At 36.2% G+C, this 27,027-nt stretch overlaps 1 protein-coding gene across 12 annotated transcripts in view; it reads left to right on the top strand.

Moving 5' to 3' along the window:
* PDE1A (phosphodiesterase 1A) overlaps positions 1-27,027 on the top strand; it is a 219,979-nt gene that overhangs the window by 157,998 nt on the left and 34,954 nt on the right. For all 12 annotated transcript variants that reach the window (XM_030488057.1, XM_030488054.1, XM_030488053.1 and 9 more), the window contains 7 exons: positions 254-367; positions 13,604-13,786; positions 14,248-14,314; positions 15,271-15,387; positions 17,400-17,540; positions 22,207-22,307; positions 24,147-24,272. In XM_030488057.1, the coding sequence (XP_030343917.1) occupies positions 254-367; positions 13,604-13,786; positions 14,248-14,314; positions 15,271-15,387; positions 17,400-17,540; positions 22,207-22,307; positions 24,147-24,272 (849 nt within the window). The remainder of the gene's footprint in view (positions 1-253; positions 368-13,603; positions 13,787-14,247; positions 14,315-15,270; positions 15,388-17,399; positions 17,541-22,206; positions 22,308-24,146; positions 24,273-27,027) is intronic.

Here is a 27,027-nt window from a genome sequence, read left to right on the forward strand (position 1 = left end):
CTGTAAAAGTGTACAACTGGTTGTTATGTATGTTCTAAGCCCATTTCAAACAAAAGACGAGAGATGCAGTGGTGGTCTTTTGCCTCTACATCAGCTATTGTGTTGGTTCCAATAGAAATATATAGAAAATAGAAATATATATATAGAATGTATAGAATATATAGAATATATAGAATATATAGAAAATAGAAAATGCAGTCACTAAAATTTGCTATAAGGAACACACTGATATTTTTATTTTTTTTTTTTACAGATTAAGATGCTTGGTAAAGCAACTGGAGAAGGGTGACATTAATGTGGTGGATTTAAAAAAGAATATTGAATATGCAGCATCTGTCCTGGAGGCAGTTTATATTGATGAAACCAGGTAAGTCTGAGGGGAAAATAAAGAAAAAGGAAAGTATATTGAGAATCACATTTTAGAAATCTGGTCTTTGCATGCAGTTGTAACTGCTGTGAGCTGAAGGTCTCTGCACATCAGAAGAATTGTATGTAGCTCTTAGGTCTTTTAGTGACAAGGTTAAAGCAAAGAAGATTCCAAAGGTCAGATGTAACCATCATCTGAAGAGTTTGCCTCACTTATTAAATGTTCACAGTATAAAATGATAACATTTTTCTGAAGGATGGATTTTCTTTCCCCAACAGGCCACATACCAATAATCATGCTGAGGAATGTATCACTGAAAAAAATGGGCTGTTTTGGAATGAAATGCTCATGGAGATGAGTCAGAATATTCTAATCTGGCCTATAAATACATAAATTCATGAAAAGCTGTGATTTATTTTATAATGTTTGATGCTTTGTTTATGATTATTGTTACTGGCAGTATTACTGGCAATCATCTTTAATGTGGGTTGACTCCAGTTGAATTAGAAGTTCAGAGTATTTGGCTTCTTGAAAGAATTGAGAGATATGTACTATATTAAAGTTAACTAGCTAACTTACTAGCCTCTTTAAGATTTTTTAAGCAGAATGGTCTTTTAAAGATGTCTGCCAAAACTTCTTCAGTACTGCTGGAGCCTGCAGTGTGTGTGTTGGTCCGACACTATATTTAAGTCTGCCATTGTACTGATTATTTCATGTACCAAACTCTCTCAATCTACATGTTTGATACAGTGTTTAAAGTACTGATCTAACTTTTTCCTGTTTATTTTCTTTGTCTTGTGTGATTCACACAACAAACCTTGCCTATTGGGAATTTGGAGCATCTACTATTGGGCACTAGGAAGCCTACCCATTTCAAAACAGAAAATGAAAATAGCAAATGAAGCTGGTAGCAGTGGTCCATTTTTTAGAGATTATGTTACAGACTAGGTTGGCAGGTTCGCTCATACCGGTGTCCTGTGCTTAAGGTGCATGTCCAATTCTATAAAACGCTGGCAAAACTGTGGTAACAGGGAAGACTTTCTGAGCAGCCTCCCAGTTGCAATACAGTTCTTGGGGACACTTTTAAAAGTGTTTCTAGTGATCCCAAGTAAAATACACAACTTCAAAAGCACCGGGGACCTCAGTGACTTCAAAAGGGCTCATGTGTTATGAAGCTGTTTACAGATTCAGTTAAATTAAGCTTAACTGAGCAGTCTTGGGCAAACTGTCTTATGTGACTGCTAGGGGGAGTTAATATGCCACTGTGGATATATTTGTATCAGTTTTGCTGGCTGACTTAAGTTAATCAAGCTTCCTTTACATTGAATCAAGGGTTGATTTTTGGATTCACATTAGTTTACAGTTGTATTTCTGGTTAAATTGATACAGGTCCTTATGGTGACAGATATAAGAAATGATGAACAAATTTTTCTTTGGACTCATGTTACTACAATAGAGGCCATAAAATTTCATTTTTCAGCAATTGTTTTAAACGTAAATCTTATTAGCACATCTCAGGTGCTCAGGAAGCTTTGGAAGATCACAGTCCTCTCTCTGCTGTATTATGGGATACTGTGTCACCACCAGTGGTCAGAGCTTAAGCATGCATTTTGCATTAATAACCACAGGAGCTGTGTCAAAGCTGCATAGGGGACAAGGATATAAACCATCAATTATTCCTTCCATACGCCTCCCAAACACTGTGATAAAATAGGTATAGTGTTCATAGCTCTTTCTGAGCAGTAGCACCAGGACAATGAATATATTGTGAGATTTATTTAGTTTCTAAACTGAGGCAGCCTCTGGAAATGAATAGTATTGTTAAAATGAGGAATCCAGTCTTTCTGCCTCTGTGTGGGAGCATCAAGACAAGTAACAGACATTTCATACATAGAGAAAACTGGTACACCTGAAAATACATAGGCTTTGGCAATAAAAGGTGCGTTATTTTTGCTGTAAGCAAATCTTTAAGTAAGCTAATTGCCCTCATAGGACTTGACAGCAGGATTGTTAAACTGCCCAAATGAAAATAAACACATATTATTTCATAGCAGTTTCGAAGACTTTCATAGTCCTCAGGCTGTTTTTTTAATCCTAGGGGCAAAATGGTGACTATTTATTTTCAAAAATTCTGCTTCAGTATATGGATGAAGCTTTTGATTTGTACAACAACGTTTAATCTTATTTATTGCATCCAGTATTTTGCAGAATAATCTGATTTTTCACTGTACGAAGTCAGAAAGGAAATACCTGAGACAGGTGTCTTGTTTTGCTTTGATTTACTGAGTACTTCTGTTCTCCACTGCAACCTCAGAGTTTGTAAACCTACCAAATTTTGGTAGCATTCCTTATATAAGTATACATTAAGCATATGTTTTATGTTTTGGGGTTTGGAACTAGATGATCTTAAGGTCCTTTCCAACCCTAACTGTTCTGTGATTCTATGTATATCTCTCCATACCTATAGCTGTATTTCTGAAGTATATGTATGTAGACGTATAAAACAAATTTTCTTGCCCGTATTACTTATGCTACAAGTAATAGTTAAACATCAAATTGCTTTAATGGAACATACTTTTCAACTTCTATTCTTCTGGTTTTAGTGGTTTGCATTTTATTCCCCATATTCTTAGTTTTGATTTATAATGTTTGATTTCTTTTTTCAATTGCTCTTCCTTGAACTAATGTAGTCTCCATCAGAGAGTTTAGGAAAATGTAGTCTCCATGAAATTCAGACTTCAAGTGATGCAGTTTTTGAACCTGGTGGTCTGTGTTAAATTTAGGCTAAAAATATAAGCTGAGCCTCCACTTCTTAGCTGGACAATATTATGTAGAGTGCTGTTTTAAATTCTGACACTTCCTCACTAAAAAATAAAAATAAAAATAAAAATAAAAATAAAAATAAAAATAAAAATAAAAATTTGTTGCGTGGCAGAGAGACACTGTAGTCACCACCAGTACTTTCATAGTAAACTCTTTTGCATGGCAAACTGCAAATATAATAATGTTTTAAATGGCATGACCAGTATTCTGTAGTCTAAATTTGCACTAGAACATTTAAAGATAAACACACAAAGAAGGTCTTTTCAGCTCTTCAGCTTCTGGGAAGCTAATCCTTAAGGAGTAAAAGCAGTGCATCATTGAATCAAATGGCAGTGGAGGCTGGAATTAGCTTGTGTTGTTATGTTTATTCTCATTCCCACCAAATAATACAGGTTCTTTGTCCTGCACAGAGCTACTGCTGTTGGGAGTCTGGAACTCGGTTAACTGAACTCATTAGTAGATTAGAATAATAGTTTAGATCAGAAGCAGAATGACCCATTCCTGCTGAGCCCGAACATGCACTTTTATATATCACAAAGTTCAAATAACTTCAGTAACTTTCTTATGTACGAATCGCTATATGGTTAAAAGTAATTGCTATAGCATAGGGCAATAACAATTAATACACTCAGTAGAGCAGTGAGAAAAACATCTGAGTACAGATTACTTTTATTAACTAAGTCCCAGAAGGAAGTTGCATGCTTTACAGGATATAATAGTTCCTGAGATCTGGCTTATAACATTGAAAATTTAATGATGCCTGGTTCTAGAAGGTGCAAAGTATTGCAGGCTTAGGGCCAAAGCTTCAATACAGAGTTTCTGCAACTCAGATGAAAATACCAATGCTTTCTATTTTAAGCCCATGCTTGAGCCCTGAATTTTGTCCTGATGAATTTACTGATCCATTGCTTACATATCCAAGCAGAGGAAGATCTCAGCTTCAGTCAGCCATCTAAAACTGAATCCTGTCTGTGGTGTTCTCTTCCCCATCTTTCTGGTAGACTGACTTCTAGGAGAGCTAATATTGATCATCTGAGACAAAGCCCTCTTAAATATCTCTACAATCAGATTAGGGATAGTGACTAACAGAGCTGGTTGGGAGCATCCTCCTAACTCATTTTTCTGTTATGACGTACATCCTATTAAACAGCTAATATGGTCCTACCAATGCTTCCACACCTACTGCAGAAGGACCTTCTGCAAGTCTTCACAAGCACAGAGACAAAAAAGACAAAATGAAAAATCAAAACTAAGGTCAATAAAGAGATCCAAGTATGAGGTATCTCACAGAGCATGTTCAATAATGTAGCCAAGGATCAAGGAAGAGCCTGGCCTGTTCCCCAGCTCTGGGGAACCATTTATGCTACTTAAAAATTAAATCTCAGGCACTAGTCTAGCAAAACTGCTTTTATCTTTATAAGCCTGAAGTCACAGCTTTTCAGTGACCAGTTCCAATCTAAGTTCCTCAAGCAGGTCCAGAGAAGGGCCATGAAGCTGGTGAATGGTCTGGAGCACAAGTCTGATAAGGAGTGACTGAGGGAACTGGGGTTGTTTAGCCTGGAGAAAAGGAGGCTCAGGGCATACCTTAGCTTGCTCTACAACTGCTTAAAAGGAGGATGGAGAGAGTGGGTGGCTGGTCTCTTCTCCCAAGTAACAAGTGATAGAACAAGAGGAAATGGCCTCAAGCTGCACCAGGGCAGGTTTAGATTAGATATTAGGAAAAATTTCTTCACCAAAAGGATGATCAGGCATTGGAATGGGCTGCCCAGGGAAGTGGTGGAATCACCATCCCTGAAGTGTTCAAAAACTGTGTAGATGAGGCCCTTAATGACATGTTTTAGTGGCAGACTTGGCAGTCATGGGGTAATGGTTGAACTTGATGATCTTAAAGGTCTTTTCCAACCTAGTTGATTCTAGGATTGAATTTTTACAGTAGGGGATACCAATCTTTTTCCCCTATATATTGTTATGGGTTGATTGGAAAGCCTGCATCGTTCTATAAAGTTGTGTGTGCATACAGAAGTACATGCAAATGGTAAGCTAATGGCACCTTGGATCTTTATTTATAGTGCAACAATCAGCTGTAAATGGCTGGAGAATTCAAATTCTTTAGCAGAGTATGAAGTATTTTTCTCAGGTCCTCTTTCCTTTTGTCTGCTCCTCTGTTGCTCTGCACTATAGCCTTTATCTGAGCAGAAGATAGCATTTTTAAAACTATGTACACATGCTCATTTCTGTATATGCTCTTTCTAACACTACATGCAACTGGGAAAAGCCAGAGAAATAACATTTCTTTTTAGTGACGCCCTGAGAGTAGACTGCTTAGAAACAGCAATAGGCAGTAGGGATAACCTTCCAAAATTATGAAAAACTGCTCTGGGCAATGACTGTCAATATCGCACATAAAAGGTTCTGAGCTGATAGTAATTGGAAAGCACGGAGAAATTAGACATATGTAAGTGCTGCTTTCCTGTGAACTTAATTATCTGTAGCCCCATGTCAATTAATAAGCTGGTTTAACCATCCCTTTTTAGGACTGCTGCATCTCTCAGTGCTGAATAATTAGAAGATGCACTAAGCACTTCTTCGAAAGAGATTTTCTATCTGAAGCAGAGTTTCACTGTCAGCTGAAAATAAGCAGTGAAGCTCCCACAGTTCCAGCCCCTCAGTGGATCTCCTCTGTGGAAGAAGTTAAAATGTACTCAATAGGTATTATAAATAATTTTGACAAATCTTGCAGAATTTTCTCCATTAGTACCTGCCACTTGGCTCAAGGTAGTGGAAGGAAGATATTTAGAGTCAAACAGGAAATAAATACAGCCTGATAATTCAGTCATGACAGCTGTTCCGTTCCTTGTAAACACAGCTCTTAATTCATGCTAACTGAGAAGAAAATAAGTCAAATAAAACCTAGATGGAAATTACCAGATTAAAAAAATGTATATGTATTCCAAAGCCAGGGGAAAAAAACCAAAAAACCCCAAACCAAAAAACCCCCCAAAATGTAAGCTTCTGTGGAGAACATTTTAAAGTTTTTCTGGAGAAAATCAGAAGATTTTGTCTAATTATGGTCTTATTTTTTAAATTCTTCACTATTTTGGAAAAATGTACTTGATTTCAGGAGGATATTTATCTGTGCAGTTTCAATCCCATATATGGTTTTCATTTGGTTTAGTCTGTATAATGCCTCTTTAAAAGGCCCTAACCCTAACCTCTTGAGAACTTCTGAGTTTGAAGAGACAGTGTTTCAGTGATGTATGAAGTGGATCCATTGTATATAGCTGGCAACTGCTTTGAGCATCTTTGATTCCACAAGGTAAAATAAAAAACACAGTTTATTGTTATATTCATGAAGAGAAAGGAAGTCTCATTAAGGGTAAGAGGCAGTGTAACAATATATGTTTGCACAAGAGCTCTGGAAATAATGAATGTATTTCTATAATATAATGGTAAACACAGTCCTTCTTGAGAAAAAGCTCTTACTGAAAAAAACCCCTGCAGTCTGATATGTATAATGTTAGCTAAAAAGGAGGTCATTAAATCCAAACTTTGTGACTGCTGTCCCTAGCCAGCCCATGGTGAAATGTACTTTGTCCAAAATCTCTTTGTCAGCAACAAATGTACCATTTGAAGTAAATGAATCAGTTCATCCATTAGGGGAATCTACAAATGATACTTCTGTAAAAGCTGCTATTGAGAAAAAGTTTATTGTGTTGAGATTAATTCAGTATATCCCACCCTTATAAAAGCTTAAAACAAGCCTTTAAAATCTTTTGTACTAAGCCAAAGGTTTTTTTCTGAGAGGAAAGCTTTCAACAGAATCAAAGTTACATAAAATAATACACTTAATACACACTAAAAATCTGTCAAATTCTCACTAAAACTCTTCAGTTCAGTTAGGATATTTAGTAAATGGCCTGCATCCCTTTTCCAAAGTTATTGGATTTTTCTTTCTCAAAGTTATTGCTGTTAATTTATTTATGATTCATGCCCTGAGATAGTCCCTGCCCTACAGAGCTTCCAGAATGCCACAGTAAGGCAATTGAGTTAAAAAAAGGAAAATTCATTAGCTCAAGCTGTAGTCCTGAAAAATTATTTTTCATCATGCATATCCTGACCCAAGTCTTAATTGTTGATGGCCTTTACTATGTATGTCTGTACTGAATAGGCAATACATATCAACAAGTAAATGTTTCCAGTAACAATGGTCCTTACTCCATTACTTATCTGCTGTTGTAATAACTGTATTTTGTCCAGAGTTTTTGCCGTTTAGTATCATTAATTGGTAGTTCTTAATATAAGGACAATTCTGAGAATGCACTGAATTTTAAGAGTACAACATGTTGGTAAATATGTAATTTCCTTTAGAAAGACTTTTATGTAATAAAAATGTACCTCAATCATATTTGCAATTTGTTTATCTTCAGTGGGAATCAAGAGAGTCTTCTAGTGGATGTTAATGGAAATTGTAGTGGACTGTAGAGGATGTAAATATTGGTTGAATACATTGATTCATGCTCATTCAGGAAGATAGTGAGACACTAGAACGCAAATGATTGATAAAAATGGGAATTGGCTATTTGGGCTATAAATTCTTTGTGTTCTGCATTCTAGACCTGGAGGAGAAGTTTGATCAATTCACTCTTAAGGGGTTTATCATTAGCTTGATTAATTCACTAAACAGTAAAGAGCTAACACCTCCCTCTTAGTTCACCATCTCTGTCAGGCAGCATGACTGATCAGCACTGTTGGATTTTTTTTCCCCATATCCATTACCTAATTATTTTTTTTCATTTTCTTACTTCTCCATAGTACACCTGAGATATTCCTAAGGGAAAATAAATACGCATCTGTCTAGTCCATTACTATATTTAAAATTCTGATTAGATGAAAACAGAGCTAGAAATTATCACTAGTTGAATTTTGAAAAATTATTCTTGGCAAAAACCCAGAGTACTGTGACAAGACGATCAGGTTCTTAGTTACTATGACTGCAATATTAATTGACTGCTAAGCTGAAATGCCATGGGCCATATCGTACTTATTCCCACAACTGTCAATGGGAGTTCCACTCATGGAACAAATAGAATTAAATAAGCCACGCCTCCCCCCTCTCCTTCCCATGTGTATCTCTTCCTTATATCACATCTACTTTTTAAGCTAATGATATATGAGCGAAATAAGTGTATATAACCCTGAAATTCTGACTTTGTGTTGAAAACAAATACTTTGTGTGGCACATTGTGTTAGAGCTTTTTTGTTTTATTAGCATTTTTAGGTGTTGCTTAGCTTTAAGGAAGAAAAAATTAAAGTATGTGAATTGGTATATTAAAATCTATGTGATTCAGCTTGGAGTTCAGGCCTTCCAGGTGAGTGGGGTTGATCTCAGTAGATTTTTACTTTGGCGTAAAAATACTTTTGGAGGCTGACTTTGTGGAACAACTATGTAGCTTTTAAACACAAAGTCAATGCTCACCATCTCTCAGCTTCAGTGTGGTTGATTTGGAGAACTAGTCTATGGATCTTGCAGTCACTCCACTTCAAATATTTTCTAAGCCAGAGGCTCTAGCCCTGTGTTTGACAGCTATGGTCACTTGTTATTTTGCTCATTAATTTATCTAATGGCATTTTTCAACCTGTGAAAAAGCTTACATATTGCAAAATGTTGCAAAATTCTATTACAGTTTACACATTACATTTCACAATTTGCAATTAGAAATTACATTGCAAAATCTTGCAAGAATCCTTATAATATTTGGTAGGAAGTTCAGTGTCGGTGGTTTAACTATGTTTGTTTTGACCCTGTCTTCTGGTACTATTTCACATTTCCCCCTCTTCTTATTTATTTATTTCTGTATTTATTTTATTTAAAGGTACAGAATCATAGGGGATGGGGCATACACATGCCCCAGGGATGGGGCATACACAGCTTCTCTGAGCAACCTGTTGCAGTGCCTCACCATCCTCGTACTGAAGAATTTCTTCGTGATATCTAATGTAAATCTACCCTCTTTCAGTTGAAAGCCATTCCCCCTTGTCCTGTCACTACATGCCCTTGTAAAAGGCCTCTCTCCAGATTTCTTGTAGGCCCCCTTTAGGTACTACAAGGCTGTTATGAGGTCTCACCTGAGCCTTTTCTTCTTCTGAACTAGCCCAACTCTCTCAGCCTGTCTTCATAACAGAGGTACACCAGCCCCCTGAGCATCTTCGTGGCCCTCCTCTGGACTCACTCCAACAGGTCCATGTCCTGAATAATCACATGTAATAATAATAACTTACCTACTCACCTATGATTCATAAAATGGCAAGTTAGAGCAAGAAGACTACATAACAGTAGAGTTACAGAATGCAGAATTTATATATTTTCCATTTATCTGGGCAATAAAACTTTCCTTAGGCAAAACCGAAACACCGATCACTTCCTATTGATTCACTGATTTTACTGAAGCTTTTGAAAATTGTCAGTTCTACATAGATACAAAATAAAATAGCAGTAATAGAAACACTCAGGAATAGAAATGTTTTGAATGTATGCTTCAGACTATTGTTTTTTTTTTCTCCGAACTTGTAAACAATGCTGTATTGTATTATTATTCAAATAAATGATGATGTTATGCTCAGTGATTGCATCAGAGTGACGTTATAATATGTTTGCTCAAAGAATCAACCTGTGTTGTGGTTACATTCTTAGCAACAGAAGTAGTAACAGCAAGGAGAACAAGCATGTAGGGGCTCTGTGATTTACTTGATGCATTCGCTGCAGTGATGTACAGCAATAGATTAGGGGCCAGCAAACAAACTGTAAAATGATTCAATATAAAAGGAACAAGAGCCATGTGAAAATATACTGTAATGGCCGACCGAAAACTGATTCTTCTAGGGTGAAAAAGAAAATTTCAGCTAATACTTCAATGTAAGTGCTGAAGTACTGTTAGTACTTCTGGTTAACGTGTACAAGTTCTGATACTTCTACTGAAGGTTCTTTTTGTTACATTTAGTAGAATTTGTGCGTATGTGCATTTTCTAAATAGTAAGTAAAGGTACTGATAAAAACAATTTGATAGTTTTATGACTCAACATATATATTTGCTTTATTTGGATTGTTTTAAAGAATTGTTTTCACAATCAGTTTTCACAAGTAAAAATCAGATGGTATTGCGCAGAATCCACAGTATTGTGTGTGTATACATATATATGCACACCCATGGAAATATAATGGAAATACTAGACTTTGTAATCAAGAAATAAATAGATGAAGAAAAGTGGACAAAAGTTACAACCTATGAAATGAGTTGAATATTGGATTCTAAGAATTTGTGATACTTAACCATTTTTTGTGTGGTAAAATATATAGCCTAATTTATTTCCCTTCATAAATAAAATTACCATCAAATTATATATCCATCTAACCATCCATTTATTCAGATGTTTAGACCCATATCCAAGCCCTGTCCCTGTCCACCTCTGCATAATTACAGAAGAATGTCAGTCAATAATGAATTTATTTGAAGGCCTTTTCTAGTAATGCATGTGCCATGAGTAATTTTACCCAATATAAATCTTATTCTTCAAAAGGTCAGGAAAGTGTAGAAAATAGATGGTTATGAGATGAATGACTAGCCCTTGTTTCCTCTCCTGAAATGTTGTTTCAGTTAGGCTTCTGAAAGAAACTAATTCTTTTTGAGAAATTACTAAGGTTATGCGTTGAGGGGTCTGTAAGAGCTTGTACTTACAAAGGATTGAGCTTACAACGTAATTCTATGCTGCAGTTGCTTCCATAGTTTCTTAAGTAGGAACCAGAGACATTGAAGCACTCCCTCCCATAGCACTTTGTTCAGTCACTTCTCATCAGAGAGCAGTGGTCTCTGATAAAAATTACTGGTTAAATGAACAATTTTTTCTAATACTGTTTTCTCTGTTCTGTCTTTCTAAAGTAACTCCTGTTACTAAAACTTACAGACTGAATAGTCCTCCTGTTTTAGATAGGAATGGTTAAAAAGATTAGAGAAACTGCTGTGGTTTTTTGCTAGTCTTAATTTGTACTCCAACAGCTCGTATCTGCAGAGCTGAGGACTTGGTCCCGAATTCAGATCTGCTTTAAACTATAGCAAGTTGATGTAAAGTTCTGCTTCATGCTGCACAGGTGATGTGGAATATCCCTGCTGCGTGCTCTGAGGCAGCCTAATTAATGCCCATGGTCCTTAGATTGTTGAAACAATTTCATCTCATTTGAGTAATAGTTGGAATAGTTACAAAAATATTTTTTACAGATTATAAGGTTTATTCCTGGTTATACAAATATATCAAATGTCAAATATTCTGATAAATATAAATGTGCTGATCTCTCCAAGGATGTTTAATAATAATGTATAGACTAGTAGGGATTTAAGTGGACTGTAATAGTTTTTAATTTAGGGAATAAGATCAATTTATAACCTTTGACCTATGGCCAGTCTCAGCCTCAGTTCAGTTTTGCAAGATAATTTGCCCAAATCATTTTCTCTACACAAGTCCTGCTTCTCCAAATTAAATTGCTGAGTTTTGACCTGGGTCCCACTGTCAGAAAATCTCTTATTTCTTGTCCATTCTGCTCCTCTTGCACTCTGTGTTAAAAAGCCTTCCTTGTCTGATAATTTTATGTTCCTAAAAAAATAGGAACATCTCTGCAGTTCTTTCAGGAAACAGTGGTGGTATTGGGGGCCTTTTATATTGGGTTTTTTTTTAAACCCCCATTGAAAAGTGTCACAATATATGCTGCCAGACAGATGAACTGCTGAAACTGAAACACTTCTGGCATCATGCTTCCTACTAGGCGCCTTCCTATAATCGCTCAGATAGTATTAGATCTATGTGAGGATTCCTTTGAACTATACTGTATTCAGGCTTTTCTTCATTATCCACGTTGCTGCTCAGTTCCTGTATATGCCAGGGAAGACCTGGAGTAGGCAAGGTTCTGAAAATGCTGAAGAAGGGAAACAAAGAAAGTGAAAGGTGTGAGCCATTGAATAAATATGAGAAGGGAGTGCACAAACAGGGAAAAAAGTCAACAGTTCTCCTAAGAGTAGAAAGAAAAGACAGTGCCAGAGGTGACAACATGAAAATGGAAGGAAGTGATAGTTTTCCTCTCCCAAATACCCATCTGCATATGCTGTTGGCCAAATTCCCACCAAATCTATTTCCCAGGAATGCTGTTCACTCAGGAGGAGACCCAAGTTTTAACTTGGCAATTGGAGTGCCTGATAAGAAAATTATTCTCAAAAATAATTTGCCCATCATCGCTTTGTGTCCAATTCATGCAGATTCAAGGAATTTCAGAAAGACAGCACAAGATAAATAGATCCATGTAATCAAATAATGCCTGCAATTCAATTGGTACTCTATTAATAAAATATTTTAAAAGGGTGGCATGCTTTACATATATTTGGGTCATCCTAACTCTGGGATTTCTTGCATAATTGCATGAAGGAAAACTTGTTTTCTTACTAAATAAGGGATTTGGTTCTTGGAAAACCCCAGCAGACTGAGTGATATGGACAAATAGCAGCAAGAAAAAAGTTGTGTTCCTACATCTGGTAGATTTATGGAAGTGTGGAATTGAAGTCTTGAGTCTGTTTTAGGAGCATATTTAGTTACAGGCCTCTTCTGGATAAAGTGATGTCCTCCAATTCAGTACTTTTAAATACTTTTTCTATATCACAAGAGGTATACATAGCTTTTCTAACTTTTTGAACAACTAAAACCAGTGAAAGCTGAATCACAATCCAATCTTGTATAATATCTTTACTACTATGATTTTGTTAGCCTGACTTCAATAGATACACAGATCTCCACGCAGAGAAATTAATTCTCTTTAATACTTTTATTGCACTGAAATAACATGATGAGTGTGTATACAGGGTATTCATTGAAATGCATTTACCACAGCATTGCTATGTAATATCATTTACTTTGCGTCTAAGTATCAAAACATTTTTTGTACCATTTTGGAGGACGGATCAGGTGGACCACTGGTGTTCTCAGTTATAGCAGCAACCCATTTTTATATAGATGTTCATGTCAGCCACTGTTTTAAGACATCTCCTCAGGATTTTATAACTCACTGGTTACACTTCCATCCACCATAGCTGTGACATCTTTGTAGAAAAATCTTCTCTTGCTTTCACTTGAATATCTTGTATTTGCATATCTTTTGTGTTCTGGAACATGAGCAGCATGAGAGAGGGAAGATACCTGCCATGCTCAGCTTCCCGGTGGCTTCAGTATGTCTACAAGAGAAGACATTTAGTGATGTGCTGAATCAATTCTACAGACAACTCCTGCTCCTGTTAAGTTTTTTTAGCTGTTCACCTGTCCATACTTGTTTTGCTTCAGTCTGCCATCGTCTCGGTTACCTTGTATTAATTTTTTTTACAGGAAGCTTTTGGACACTGAGGATGAGCTCTCTGACATCCATTCGGATTCGGTCCCGCTGGAAGTGCGGGACTGGTTAGCTTCTACGTTCACAAGGGAAATGGGAATAGTGAGGAGGAGACATGAAGAAAAACCCAAATTCCGAAGCATTGTGCATGCTGTACAGGCTGGGATTTTTGTAGAAAGGTGAGAGCTTTATTTTCCTGTTACAGCAAGTACTGCATTTAACCACAGTGCCTGTCACTGAAGATCCCTTAAGTGGTGGGATCAACCTGAAGCAAATCTTTGAGCCAGAATTTACATTTCAATTTCTGCAATCACTCTATTTTTCTATACAGAAATCCAAATGAAACCTCTAAATTTGTAATGAAATCTCCTGGACTTTGGAAAATTCTGGGAATGAACTTTATGGCTTTGAAACTTCTAGACTAAAATGTACCAAAAAGACTGCACTAACGTGAAAGAGTAATATACCATCAGAGGGGCTTTTCTCCTGTCGATAAAAAGATTTATGTCATCTCTGGGATCAGACCCTTAAGTAGCTTAGTGTTATTTCACAAACTCTGAAAGATGAATTAAAAAAAGATAAATTGTTCCAGGAATTTTTAAAGGAGTGCTATTCCTTAATATTTTATTTGTTCTTTTAGGATGTACCGAAGAACTTCTAGCATGGTTGGTTTGGCTTACCCAGCAGATGTGATGGTAACATTTAAGGTAAAATAATTTTAATCATTGTGGAATTTGAATGTGTTTGTACATATGTTTAGTGATTTTTAGGGTTAAATGAGTGTATTTTTCTACTGAACATATCCTAGACATAGTTAGTACTCAGAACTGAGCACACAGAACAGAGAAATTAAAAGTTAAAATTTAAAACATAGCATATGATTCTGTTTATTGTTTCACTGATTAGTTGTGATTTCATTACAGATGTTATTAGAGCAATAGGATGAAATTTGTATAACAAAGCATATAGAAATGTGAGACACTTTTATCTGCTCCCAGTGATATGGTAGTCAGCATCTCAGCAGCGTTTCCTTTTAGGAAAGAAAAAGCAGTAGTATTGGGATAGAGCTAACAAAAGGAGATGCAGCTTATGGAACAAGTATGGTATTTGTTGTGAATTAAAGGCATTACTTTAGTTCACCCAAAAGGCAATCTTTTATAGCAATTAAGTTCATATGGCTATGCATGCAATTAGAAAATTCTATTTTATGAGAATGTAGTATTTCACCTTTCACCTGAAAGTCAAACACTATTATATTATTCTCAAATTGCTATATGGCTATAGTGTTAATGACATTGCATAATAGCCTGTTAAAAGATTGGGTATTCACATTAGCTTTATGAGATTCTGTAGACAATTTGTGCAAAGAAAGTTAAATTTGAAAGATTAAGGCCTACAGAGTTGCATAGGTCATGTTACAAGTATTTTTTTCATAACTGGCACAATGATTTTCATTGTTAATACTGAAATAGTCATTAATGTGTTATCTACAGTACGAGTTTCAAAGAAAGAGTTGGACAATAGAAAAACACCCAAACTCTCCATCTTCCCTCCAAAAAACCCCAAAATGTCTTTCTCAGTGATTAACTGGAAACCTACTTAAACAGATGGAAATTTTATGTTTGGTTTTGTTTTTTTTTTTTTCTTTTCCCCTCACCTACAGGATGTTGACAAATGGTCCTTTGACGTATTTGCCCTAAATGAAGCAAGTGGAGAGCACAGTCTGAAATTTATGATGTATGAGCTGTTTACCCGATATGACCTTTTGAGCCGTTTCAAGGTCAGAAACTAGCCACAAATAAAACTATGTATGCAAGAATAAGTATGTCAAATTTAAAATACAAGAAAGAGGATATATTTGAAATTTTTTTTATTATACAGTACAATATACAAAATATTGTATCTTTTTGTTATACAATGCAATAATTTTTTTTTTTTTTATTATACAATCAAATTACAATGATTTGGCAAATCAAACATTATAATATGCAAATAGTTCTACCAAATGGAACTTAACCCAGAGCATGCAAAATTTTCTACAGGCTAAAAAATGGAAATCTATGTAGTCCCATGTCAAGTCAGTTTGATATGAGATGTTGCTAGTGACCAGTTAAATGCTGTAAGCATTAAATAAGCACGTTATGTATACAGCCTATTTACTCAGCAGTACAGTATCAGTGTCTCAGCTTCATGGAACAAAGATTCCTAATAAGGAAGAAAACTATAGTTAGTCCTAAGTACTTTTTTCATGGCCTAGATCATAGTATGTTACCCACTACTGTGCAGGGGTTTCAGCTGAACTTTCCTCTTCTAACCAGCTTGGGAGATATACAAGGAGAATATATGAGGAGAACTTTTCAGTGGTGTCTGCAGGGTGTTGCAATACAATATGAAGTACTTACAAACAACTTCAAAAGGCTGAGATAAAAAATGGATCAAAATGCCAAATTTAACATAATAGTACCAAATAAATGTTTCAAAGAGGTTGCCTCACCCTGAAGTTGGTTTGAATATTTTAGTTTAAACAAATAACCCAGACTCAGCTTTTTCCACAACGATTTTCCCTTCGAGCTCTGGATGCTTGAAGTCAGAACCATACCAGGGCTACCATTAACAGCACAGCCAGAAAGTACATGATCTTACTGTCTCAGTGGGCTTAAGCCCATTCTCAGTCCCACTGTTTACCTTTTAGGAGTTTTAAATGAAGAAAAAAATCTTCAGGAAAATGTAATTTCATTATATATGTGTTGTGGTTTAACCCTAGCTAGCAACTAAGCCCCACAGAGCTGCTTGCTTACTCCCCAGCAGGATGAGGAAGAGAACTGGAAGGGTAAAAGTGAGAAAATTTATGGGTTGAGATGCAAACAGTATAATAATAATAATAACAATAATAATAGTGATGAAAAGGAGAAGAATAGAAATAAAACTCAGGAAAGACAAGTGATGCAAATGAAAACAAGTGTTCAACACCAACCAACCAATGCCCAGCCAGTCTTTGAGCAGCGGCCCCCTGGCCAGCCTTCCCCCTAGTTTTATTGCTGAGCATAGTCATATGCTATAGAATATCCCTTTGGTCAGTTGGGATCAACTGTCCAGGCCGTGTCCCCTCCCAACTCCCCATGCACCCCCAGCCTACTCACTGGTGGGGTGGTGTGAGAGGCAGAAAAGGCCTTGACTCCATGTGAGCACTGCTCAGCAATAACTAGAACATCCTTGTGTTATCAACACTGTTTCCAGCACAAATTCAAAACACAGCCTCCTACTAGCTGCTGTGAAGAAAATTGACTGTACCTCAGCCAAAACCAGCACAATGGGAAAATAAATGGGACTAGATAATACCTGTACTTCATACATTGTCTGGAGGAAGAGAAGGAAGGGAAGTCATACTATGAGAGTTAAGGATATCTTGTCTCAGGCAAGGTAAAACTGGTCAAGAAAAGGGGATAATCCTATTATTAGGCTCCTGTCTGTCATGCCTTTATTATATGAGCAATCTGTGCATTCCTGGTGCAGACAGACACGGCTTGAAAACTATTTGGTTGATAGCTCTGCAGTCTCTTGTACACTAACCACATGGTGTGCATGGTGTATGTAGAGGTATATTAGATCTGTAAGAATTGGGTGAGGAATCGCTGATGCATATGAGATATTTGGTCTTTGTATTTTAAGTTTTTCTTTTGTTGTTTCTTAACTGAGTTCTACAGTATATTTACACGTAGCTTATTTGTTGCATGATTAACTTTGCAGCTGTTGCAGGAAAAAACAATAATTATAATTTTTGCTTCTTCCCAGATCCCTGTTCCCAATCTTATTTCATTTGCTGAAGCTCTTGAAGTTGGTTATAGCAAATACAAAAATCCGTATCACAATTTGATCCATGCAGCTGACGTTACTCAAACTGTGCATTACATAATGATTCACACTGGTATCATGGTAAGAAATACTGCAAGGTTCAATTTACTTCTTTTCTCAAACCCTGCTGTTTTGAGTGAATGGGTATGTGTGACTTTTCTTAAGGAAAAACCTCCCTTGAAAATTGTGCAGAGATAGATTCCAAACTACCATCCAGCCTGCGAAATTTATGTCATTTTAACAGTTCTTCCAGGCTGGCACTCTCCTGGTACAGAGGAAAATAGGAGAAAAAAAATCCTCCTTAAATCCTTCTTGCTTTTAATTGCCTGAGCTTGAGTGTTACATGTCATACTAGAAGAGGTACATTTGCAGGAGTTGCAGATGAGAATTTTTCGCTTCCACATCAGAGCCTGGGAGGTGTGAAGAGGCGAGCAAGCTTTAGTGTCTGCTGAGGTCTTGGCCATTGAAAGATATATTGAATCAGTGTAGGCTTACTCAAGTAAGCTGCTGCTTCTTTTAGTTTATAACCTTATTTAGGACTGTTCTTGCATATTGTGTGTGCCTATAGTAGGTAGAAGACTGCATTTGCCTTGCACTATTGAAATATCCCAATATTTTGTAGTATTTGCTTTAGGAACTGAAGTGAATCTGTGCAAGCATTTTTACTCTAAACACTTATCTTACATTTAATACCAGCAGTGGGAGTCTCCTCAACTATCAGCTTGCTAGACATCTCAGTCCGTGGCCTTTAGATGTTTTGTCTTCACTCTGAATGCACTAGCTTCAAAAAAAGGTGGGAAGTGATAGTGTCTCATCTCTGCAGAGCCGTGAAAAAATTCCATGAGACTTGGATAGAAAAATTTTAAGGACTGATTCTAGATGTTTGTGCTCTAATATATTCACAACGAATGACAGTCATTCACTTACGTTAAGCCTTTTCTCACTGAAAGCTTTATCTTTCGCTTCAGTGGAGGCAAGAATGTGTCCCTAGTCATTGCAGGCTTCGATTCCACTGTTTGAAGGAAGTGTTTTGCTTCTAAGCATCAAATTTTTAAAGCTACATTTTAACACAAGTACTACTTGCAGGGTGAACCCTGGAGTCTTTGGCCAGCTAAGATTTCCACATTGAGATGATTTCTTGAGAAAGGACTTCTGCATCAGACTGAAGGATAGCTAGACAGCTCTTGCCAAGATGACTCCAAATCAAAGATACTGTGTACCATATTCACCTATCAAAATAATACTTTAATAAAAGAAGAAACTTGAACAGATTAGATCACGATTCCTATCCTATCCTTGTCTTCTGCTGTAAGATCAACTGCAAGCAATAAGTGATGTGAGACGTCTTTCTTTCAGGTATACACCTGGATCAGCAACTTCACAGGGAAGAAAATCCCTTTATTGTATTATATGTTATAAACATCCTTTAGGCCTGTTGTAACTGTGCCCCTCTGCCCTTCAAAACAGACAGTAGCATCCAGATTTTCTTTGTGAGTCCAGGACAAGGCTTTAACTTCCAGAGCCAATTTGAGATGTTTAGCCATTGATTAAACAGCTTTGCAAAACACTTTGTGTGTCGCTGAACACTGAATGAAGGAACCTGCCTCGTATTTGAAGATCTGCTATTCCACTGGGTTCACGCAAGCATGAGAAAGGTCTCTCCAACTCAAATATAACACTATTAGCATCTTAACCCTGTAACAGCACTTTGAAGTTATTTGGATAACTATTTTTGAAAAAGCTTAGACTTTATTGCTGTTACTTTGCTGTAAAACCTCATTAATGTTGCAATGCTGCTACAAAATACTCCTGTAAAATTAGGCCAGGTTTGAAATATTCACATTTGAATTGTTGAATTATGGTATTGGAAAGTTCTTGGAAAGATATCTAACTAGGACAACACTTAGTCAAGAGTGCCTCCAAACAGATGCAGCTTGCCAGGGAGAAGGAACATTTATAGAAATCAGTGTTTGAAAGAGGGCCTAGTGATTCTGCAGCTTGCAAAGTATTTCTGTCCCAAATGTCATTCGCCATTTGAGAATGCATCAGTATCATGAATATGTTCTATTTAACTTGCTGGGGTTTTTTTCATGTTGCCTGGTTAACCCTACAGAACCCTCTCAATAACAATTTGAAGTTTGCTCCCCAGGCTCATAGTTTTCAGAGTATGTCCATTGTAATGCCTCTTTTAACTCTGCTGTACCTTCTAACAAATACCTGGATTGGAGTCAATTTGATGCAATTCTATATCAAATTCCTGTGGTATTTTTGCAGATTGACATGCAATTCTTGTGCTTTCATTGTATCTTAAGGAACTGATATTAACTCCCAAATCTTGCAAAGAATTTCTGTCTTATTTGTTCACTTCTAAAAAATATACTGAACCAAATGTTTCAAAAAGCTGGGGTTTAGAAAATCCTTTTCATGATTCCTGTTGTTCAGATCATACATTTTGTATCTTTTACAGGCAGCCATATTTCAGCATTTGGTCAGAGTTTATGCTTCTCCACAAGCCTTTATAGAGATTCCAGTGAAGAATAACACATACTCAGAGTCAAAGCTAAAGAAATAATCATTGTATTTACAGAAAGTTACTGTCTGTCTTAAGAAAGAAGATCCAACCACCTCAGATCGATGTGTTAGAAAGTTACACAGATGGCACACAATCTATTAACCTTCCCAAGAGATTAAATCCCAGATGATAAGACAGAAATATATAACTCAAGCTTGCATTTATGAAGTCTTCATCTTTATAAAGATTTAAAAATCCAAGTCCCAGGGAATACATCTTGTAAAGAACTTTTGAGTCATCGATCATCTTCCCACCATCCCTTTTTTCCTCCCACATACCTGTATTGCTCAAACTAACGGAAAAATGTCTTTACTGTCAATAAGTGCATTGTGAGACTCCCTTTCTTAATAATTTTTTAATCCATCATTGTCTAAAAAAAATAATTTGAACCAGAGCTCACAAAAAGTTAAATTTTATCTATTTACTTATAAGCAATTTATAATACTGGAAGATATCAATGGAAGAGATCTTTTCCAATAGGTGTTACACCTGCATGGCATATTCTCTTCCAGAAGGGAAGCAGGTTCCAGCTTTTCACTGTCTTGCAGACCTTCAGATACCTGCTTTTCCCTCTGCCTTTGAGAAAAACACTAGTTAACTGTCTCTGACTTCCTTAGAAATTCTTTAGGTAAAGTAGTTCTCTAGTTCTCTGATTTGAATACTGATCTGGATTTCAACTGTACAGCTACAGTCTCTAGAATACTTGCTCTTATACAGTACCATATGAAGTTTCTGTGTAGCCCATAGATATTGTTTGTAAGGAATGCTTTTCTACTTACAAATGCATTGTCTAGCAACTAGTTTGGTACTTTAAAAGCCAATCATTTAAAGGCATCTTAAAGAAAAAGTTCATGTTTAGCTTTAGTTACTAATAATTTCTGGGTTTCTATTCTCTTTGGTACGTTGAAAACATTGTAAAAGTGAGGACCGGTCATGGCCTGGTTTCTTGTGACACACAATGCGATGAAGGTCATCATTTCCATTTTTAGAACTGCTTACAGTACATTCTCATTCCTCTGTTGTGACCTTTTTAAATCTATACTGCTTCACCAACAGCCAGTACTTGTTGTTCCTCAGCAGTCTTTTTTTATTTTTTTTTCCTGAATGACCTATTTCATTATTCTCACATTACTTATGAATCTTGACTGTTTCCTTTCTTCTTTGAAAGAAATACTACTATTGGCAGCTTTTACTACTTCTGGCAGCTTATACAGATTATATCCATTCATACACATGTATGTGCATATATGAGTGAACAAGGATGAGATCATTCTTCAATCCTTTAGTACGGAAGCTTACTTCTACTAAAAGAAATCTGAAATATGTGTGGAAGTGCTTGACTGGCATTTGACTTAATCAGTCCTATGACTGCGGGGGTTAATTATCATATGATTTTTCTGCCCCCATTTTTAGATGGAGTAAATTTTCCTCTTCAAGGATGATTTATCATTCAAGAAATAGAACTCAAAAGATAAAATAACAGAGGTTATTTTACAAACTGAACGCTACAGAAGAGCCTTAGTTAGCAAGAGGTATAAAAGTGCACAAAACTCTAGGGTCTGCATTATCTTGTATACATGACCTGTATTAACTTTTGTTCTGTGTAACTGTATACTAGCCTTGCACACCCCTTTTTACATTAGTAGAAACTATGATAAAATTTAGAACAGAAAAATCTCCCATGGGCCTAATTTTAGTGCTATGTACACTGATAAAATATAGTTAATGCTGATGTTGTACTTAGAATTTATTATGAGCCATATATATTGTTGGCTAAAAGACAAATTATAACCTTAACTTCATATCAAGTTTTTAGATGAAAATACCGTAATTTGGTGAGTGCATGTAGGGGCTAGCAGATTAGATACTTTCTACTCAAAACAGCTACAAAACATACCATACAATTATCTTAGTAACTTATATTTTTCGCTGCTGATATTTGCTTTCCTAGTGACCACAAGGATGTTAATTTGATCTTAGAAAAATCATAACAAATACAAGGAGATATTTTACTGTATAATACTGAGGTGTTATGGATATTTAGTTACCTGGAATAAGACGAGAATAAAGTTTACTTAAATTGAAGGTGATACAGAACATTTCCAATACTGTAGTGTTTAATCTGAGTAAGGCTATTATAGAAAATATGACTAGGATTTGTTTTTTGTTTACCAGCACTGGCTCACAGAACTGGAAATTTTAGCAATGATCTTTGCAGCTGCCGTCCATGATTATGAACATACTGGGACCACAAACAATTTTCATATTCAGACAAGGTAAGTGGAGTGGTCTGTTAAGTGTCGTATCTGGAGTTTGCTGTTCATTGGTCTGAATTGTTTCATACCTCTCAACTGAAACAGCCAGGAAGTAGCCAGGTCATTCCCGATTTTACAAGTTGCTTCCTTGGCCTCTGTACAGTTGATGGGACTGCTCACATGAACAAACATAGTGTGGAAAAGTAAAGAGTTAGTGTTTGAAATCATTATATTTTGGAGCTGATATGTCAGGATTAAATCCATAACATACTTGTGCCCCGAGATGTGCGCTTCAATAATGAACAAATCTAGATCTGCAGCGGAAATAAAGACATAATTCTTTTCTCCCTCAGCATAGTCTGGCTAAAAATAAACTTCATTTTGTAGTTCCAAGTTTATATTACTTTTCTATTTTTGTCATTAATATTTTGCTCTGGAGTACTGCAAAAGTGGAAAATTAATTAAGCTGTTAGCCTTTGAATTTTTCTTGGGCATATTTGCAAACAGGTATTTGTTTTGTGATGGAGCTCATTCTTCCCTCCTAGTGGAACTTGGCCCTGATGTGGCATTCCAGGCCATGATTCCAGGGCTTCTTTTGCCTGAGAAAAGCTGATTAAATGGCTGTCATAGTCACAGCAGATCTTAGCACTGTTTAAAACTAGACATAAGTAGCTGTGAGGATCAAAGTGTGCTTCATAAACATACATGATTGGCAAATCACAGATTTTCCCATGATTTTAGTAGGATTATGGATGTAAATGTATTTATTTAGGTAGGTTGTGATTTGTTCCCTCTAAATAAAGGTTCCAATCCTATTTTGCTTTTATCATACACGTGGGTAGTTACACTCACATAACAACAGAACAAGCTCAACAGAACAAGAGGTCAACAGAACAAGAGGTCAGATTTACCTTATTAATATCATAGTAAGCTGCACTGCTAAATCATCACACCTTTCTTCCAGTACAGACTTTTCAGTTGACCAAATTGAAATTCTCGTGAATAGTTTTATCAGAACAGAAGTGTATCAGAGAGGGGAGACCCAAGGTTGCTTAGCCAGTAAATCAGGTCTTGAGGAAACAAATTTGCCAAGAATTAATAATGTTTGAAGCTAACTATGATAAATCTATACTGCACCAAAATTTGTGAAAATCTATGTGTATTTTTGGTATTGTAGATTAGACTTTAATTAAGATGGAAAGGATACTGTTGAGAGTGATAATGTTATGGTAGGGGTCTGGCTTTAGGAAGTATTTGAATGCAATCAAATTTCAGCTTAACATCTCTTCCATTCCATTGTTATGAGGCTCCAGGTTTGGCTGTTTTTCTGACGGAAGACGGCATTTGTTTAAAACATATGAAATAGGAGGGGTTTTAATATTTTATTATTTACAACTCCTTCTGATTATGAGTGTTGAGGGCCAAAGCACATCTCTCAGAACAGGGGTAGTAACTTCTTAATACCCATGCTAAGTGTGGAGCCCCTTCTGATGGTGAATGCATTGCATTTTAAATGGTTGTATTGCCAAAAAGTACTCAAGTAGCCTAATTAGAGCATTTGTGTTGCTCTACAACCATGTCTACAGTTAAGAAACTCAAAGATTTCACAGATTTTTGTCACAGTTATATAAATAAAATGTTGTGTGTTTAAAACTTTCTCACAGACAGTACATACAATGGTATAATAATAACTTTTTATGCGTTTAGAATAGAAACTTTATCAATATTTGATACAATAGGAACAAATAAATATAGTTTGATATATATATTCAATAGTTCTCATAGAGAACACACAGTCTTGTATTCCCCAAGGCTGTCATCAGGATGCTACTGCAAATTCTGCCTTTTTTTTAACACCAGGTCAGATGTTGCAATATTGTACAATGATCGTTCTGTTCTTGAAAATCATCATGTAAGTGCTGCTTATAGACTCATGCAAGAAGAAGAGATGAACATCCTGACAAATTTAACCAAAGATGACTGGAGGTAAGACCTACTGTGACATTCAAACTCAATTCCAGTATTTAAAAATAATAAAAAGAAACAGGCCTTCCCTCTGGAGTCTGTTTTAGGAGTTCAAATTACAGGAAGAAACTTTGACACTGGAAGGTGTAATGGATATTTAGAGCTTAGGGAAGACACTGTGGTGTAAAAAAGTACTGTCTGAGAGACACCATATAATTCCAAGTGAGGTTGTGCATTTATGAGGAACAATGTTGGACTGCATGGACAGTGTCAAGTGAGATAGCTCTTCAGGAAAACCACTGTGCTCCCCTTCTTGAGCTAGATTATCACTGTCTAACAGTGGTTTAAAACCTCAGTGCAGAGTCACACTCCGCTGCCAGCTTGAGCACTACTGCTTCTAGGATTTCTGCTGTGTAACAGCACAGCAGTCACATCTTGCTTCAGCATTGAAAATTGTATTAACTAGAGAGTCAAAAAATAATGAAGTAAAAGCCCAGAAGCACTGCAGAAATATTATTTTTTTTCTTCTCCTTCTTAGTTGTAATGGAATTCCTGAATAAAATTTGTCCAGCTGAAAGTATCAGGATCATAATTGATATGTCACAAATACGAAGACCTATAAGACCAAAACGAACAGGTGTTAGAGATAAGACTTTCTCCATTATTAAAAAGGATATGTTATGTTTGTATATCTTTGATTACTCCATGTAACACTTAAAATACAAGTCTTCTGTGTGTTTCTGTAAACATAGCTATTATTCAGAGGTCCTAAAAATAACTTAAGTGGATTGTAAATTCAGAGAGAGATGTTGACTTCCAGGAAAGTCTCCCACTGTGAATGATGCCACCATGAATAATAAAGCTGTACTTTGCTTTATTTATATTTTCACGAAACTATACAGTTATGAAGGAATATGTGAACATGAGATCAGATTTTGGTGTTGCGTATATTTACAGATTGAAGACTGTTTTATATGCTAGATTTATATGATTTTACTTATGTACATGATCAGAATACTCCTAAATAAAGTCTTTATTGCATGTAAGTATGCCAATCCTTTTGTTTTTCAATTCATTTTTTTTTCTGTAGCTACTCCAAAACACTTAATACTAAGGTACTTTTATTTTTTTATTGAATACAAAGTGAGAGAGGAGGCATACACTTTTTCATTTTCAGAGGATACTCATTTGGATTTAGTTCTGGAGAAAGATCTCTGGAAGTATATTGTAAACTTCAGCAGTAATTTTCACATACACCTAGTTTTTAATTGCCAGTGTGAGTCAATCTTGCTCTGCCTGGAACTGTTTTGGGGCTGATAGGTCTTTGTGACCCTATTTTTGTTTGTCCTAGCTATTGAGTATGGAGAAAGTGATTGTGCCAGTAAACAGCCATCAGAGGCTAGTATTCTGTCTTTAAAAACCATCGTCATAGAGAGGTGATGATTTTCAAATCCTCAGACTTTTTGCCTTGAGTATGTTTTTCTGAAGCGGTGATCTTTCATATTGTGTCATACCAGAGAATGCTTCCAGGTAGAAGTAGGAAGATCTTCAGTTGAATTTCAGTTCAGGACTGGATCAAGGATGACTTGAAGACATTTACATGCTTCCCCAGTCCTGGCTACTTCATTAGGCCACCATAAATGAGTATAGTTTGGGAATCCCTGCAGCAACATGCAGTTGCTCCAGCTGACAGAAATCTGGCTGCCAGCTAGTAGAGTACATCCCAGGCATTCCCTTTTGTTATGTCACTAAGGAAAAGAGTGATAGAATGGAAACTCCTGTGAAAGAAAATATGTGCCAACGGATAGAGGAGCCTATGGTTTCCAGGTGTGTGATGTTTATACATATTGCTCTGGTGGACTGAAACAGAATAAAGGGAGGACTGTGATAGACTTTCCGTGTTTGTAAAGCACACTCTTCTCTGCATGGATTGCTCAGTCTGGTCTTCCCACAATATTTTTTTTCAGTCCAGTTATGGACCCTTTGCTATAATTTTTCTTACATTTAATTTTCTCCATGGTTTTTGGACTTGTGATAAACTACCACATGCTTTCAGAAGATGCTCAATCACACATGGTGTGTTTGTGCTTGCATTTCAGTTTCCTGTCATTGTAACCCAATTAAAATTTCCTACAGCATCTTATTTTAGCATGCACATTTTTTTAGTATAAAGTGGCTTCACAGTTACAGTCCACTATTATATGCAGCCAGTTTGAAGTTGGTAGGATTTGGCAACCAGAGAAAGTAATTTATGGTCTCTTGTTGGGGCTATTCAGTAAAATTTAGAAGAGACGTATGAACTGACTAATAAGCTCATGAACTAAATTAGGACACTCAGTTCCCTATTTTGTCTCTTAGCCAGGCAATTGCAATCTGTATGTTCAAACAAACCAGTAAATTCTGAAGTGCAAGTCTGAGAACCTGCATAACCTGTTGAAGTCTGAGACTTTGATTTAGAGGGTCGGTCATAGGAATGATGGTTTCCTGGTATTCATTTTTAATATCCCAGAATTCCTGTTACCTTGTAATCAGATACAGTTGTTAACTGGTGCAATGACAGATATGTTAGCCACTTAAAAGAAGCTCTTCAATTTTTAAATTATTACTAGAGCTAACTTCTTGGGTCTATACTGAAAATCATGCTGTTAAACTAACAGTTTTGAAGTTTGTATGGAATCAAATTGGCAGTGAATGGAAATGATAATTCGTTCAACTTTTTAATGTACTTCCTGGCACTGATTAATTTCTTGACTACTGTCAGATCTGTTTTCTTGAG

Source organism: Strigops habroptila, chromosome 5 (genome assembly GCF_004027225.2).
Source record: "Strigops habroptila isolate Jane chromosome 5, bStrHab1.2.pri, whole genome shotgun sequence".
Lineage (NCBI taxonomy): Eukaryota > Metazoa > Chordata > Aves > Psittaciformes > Psittacidae > Strigops > Strigops habroptila.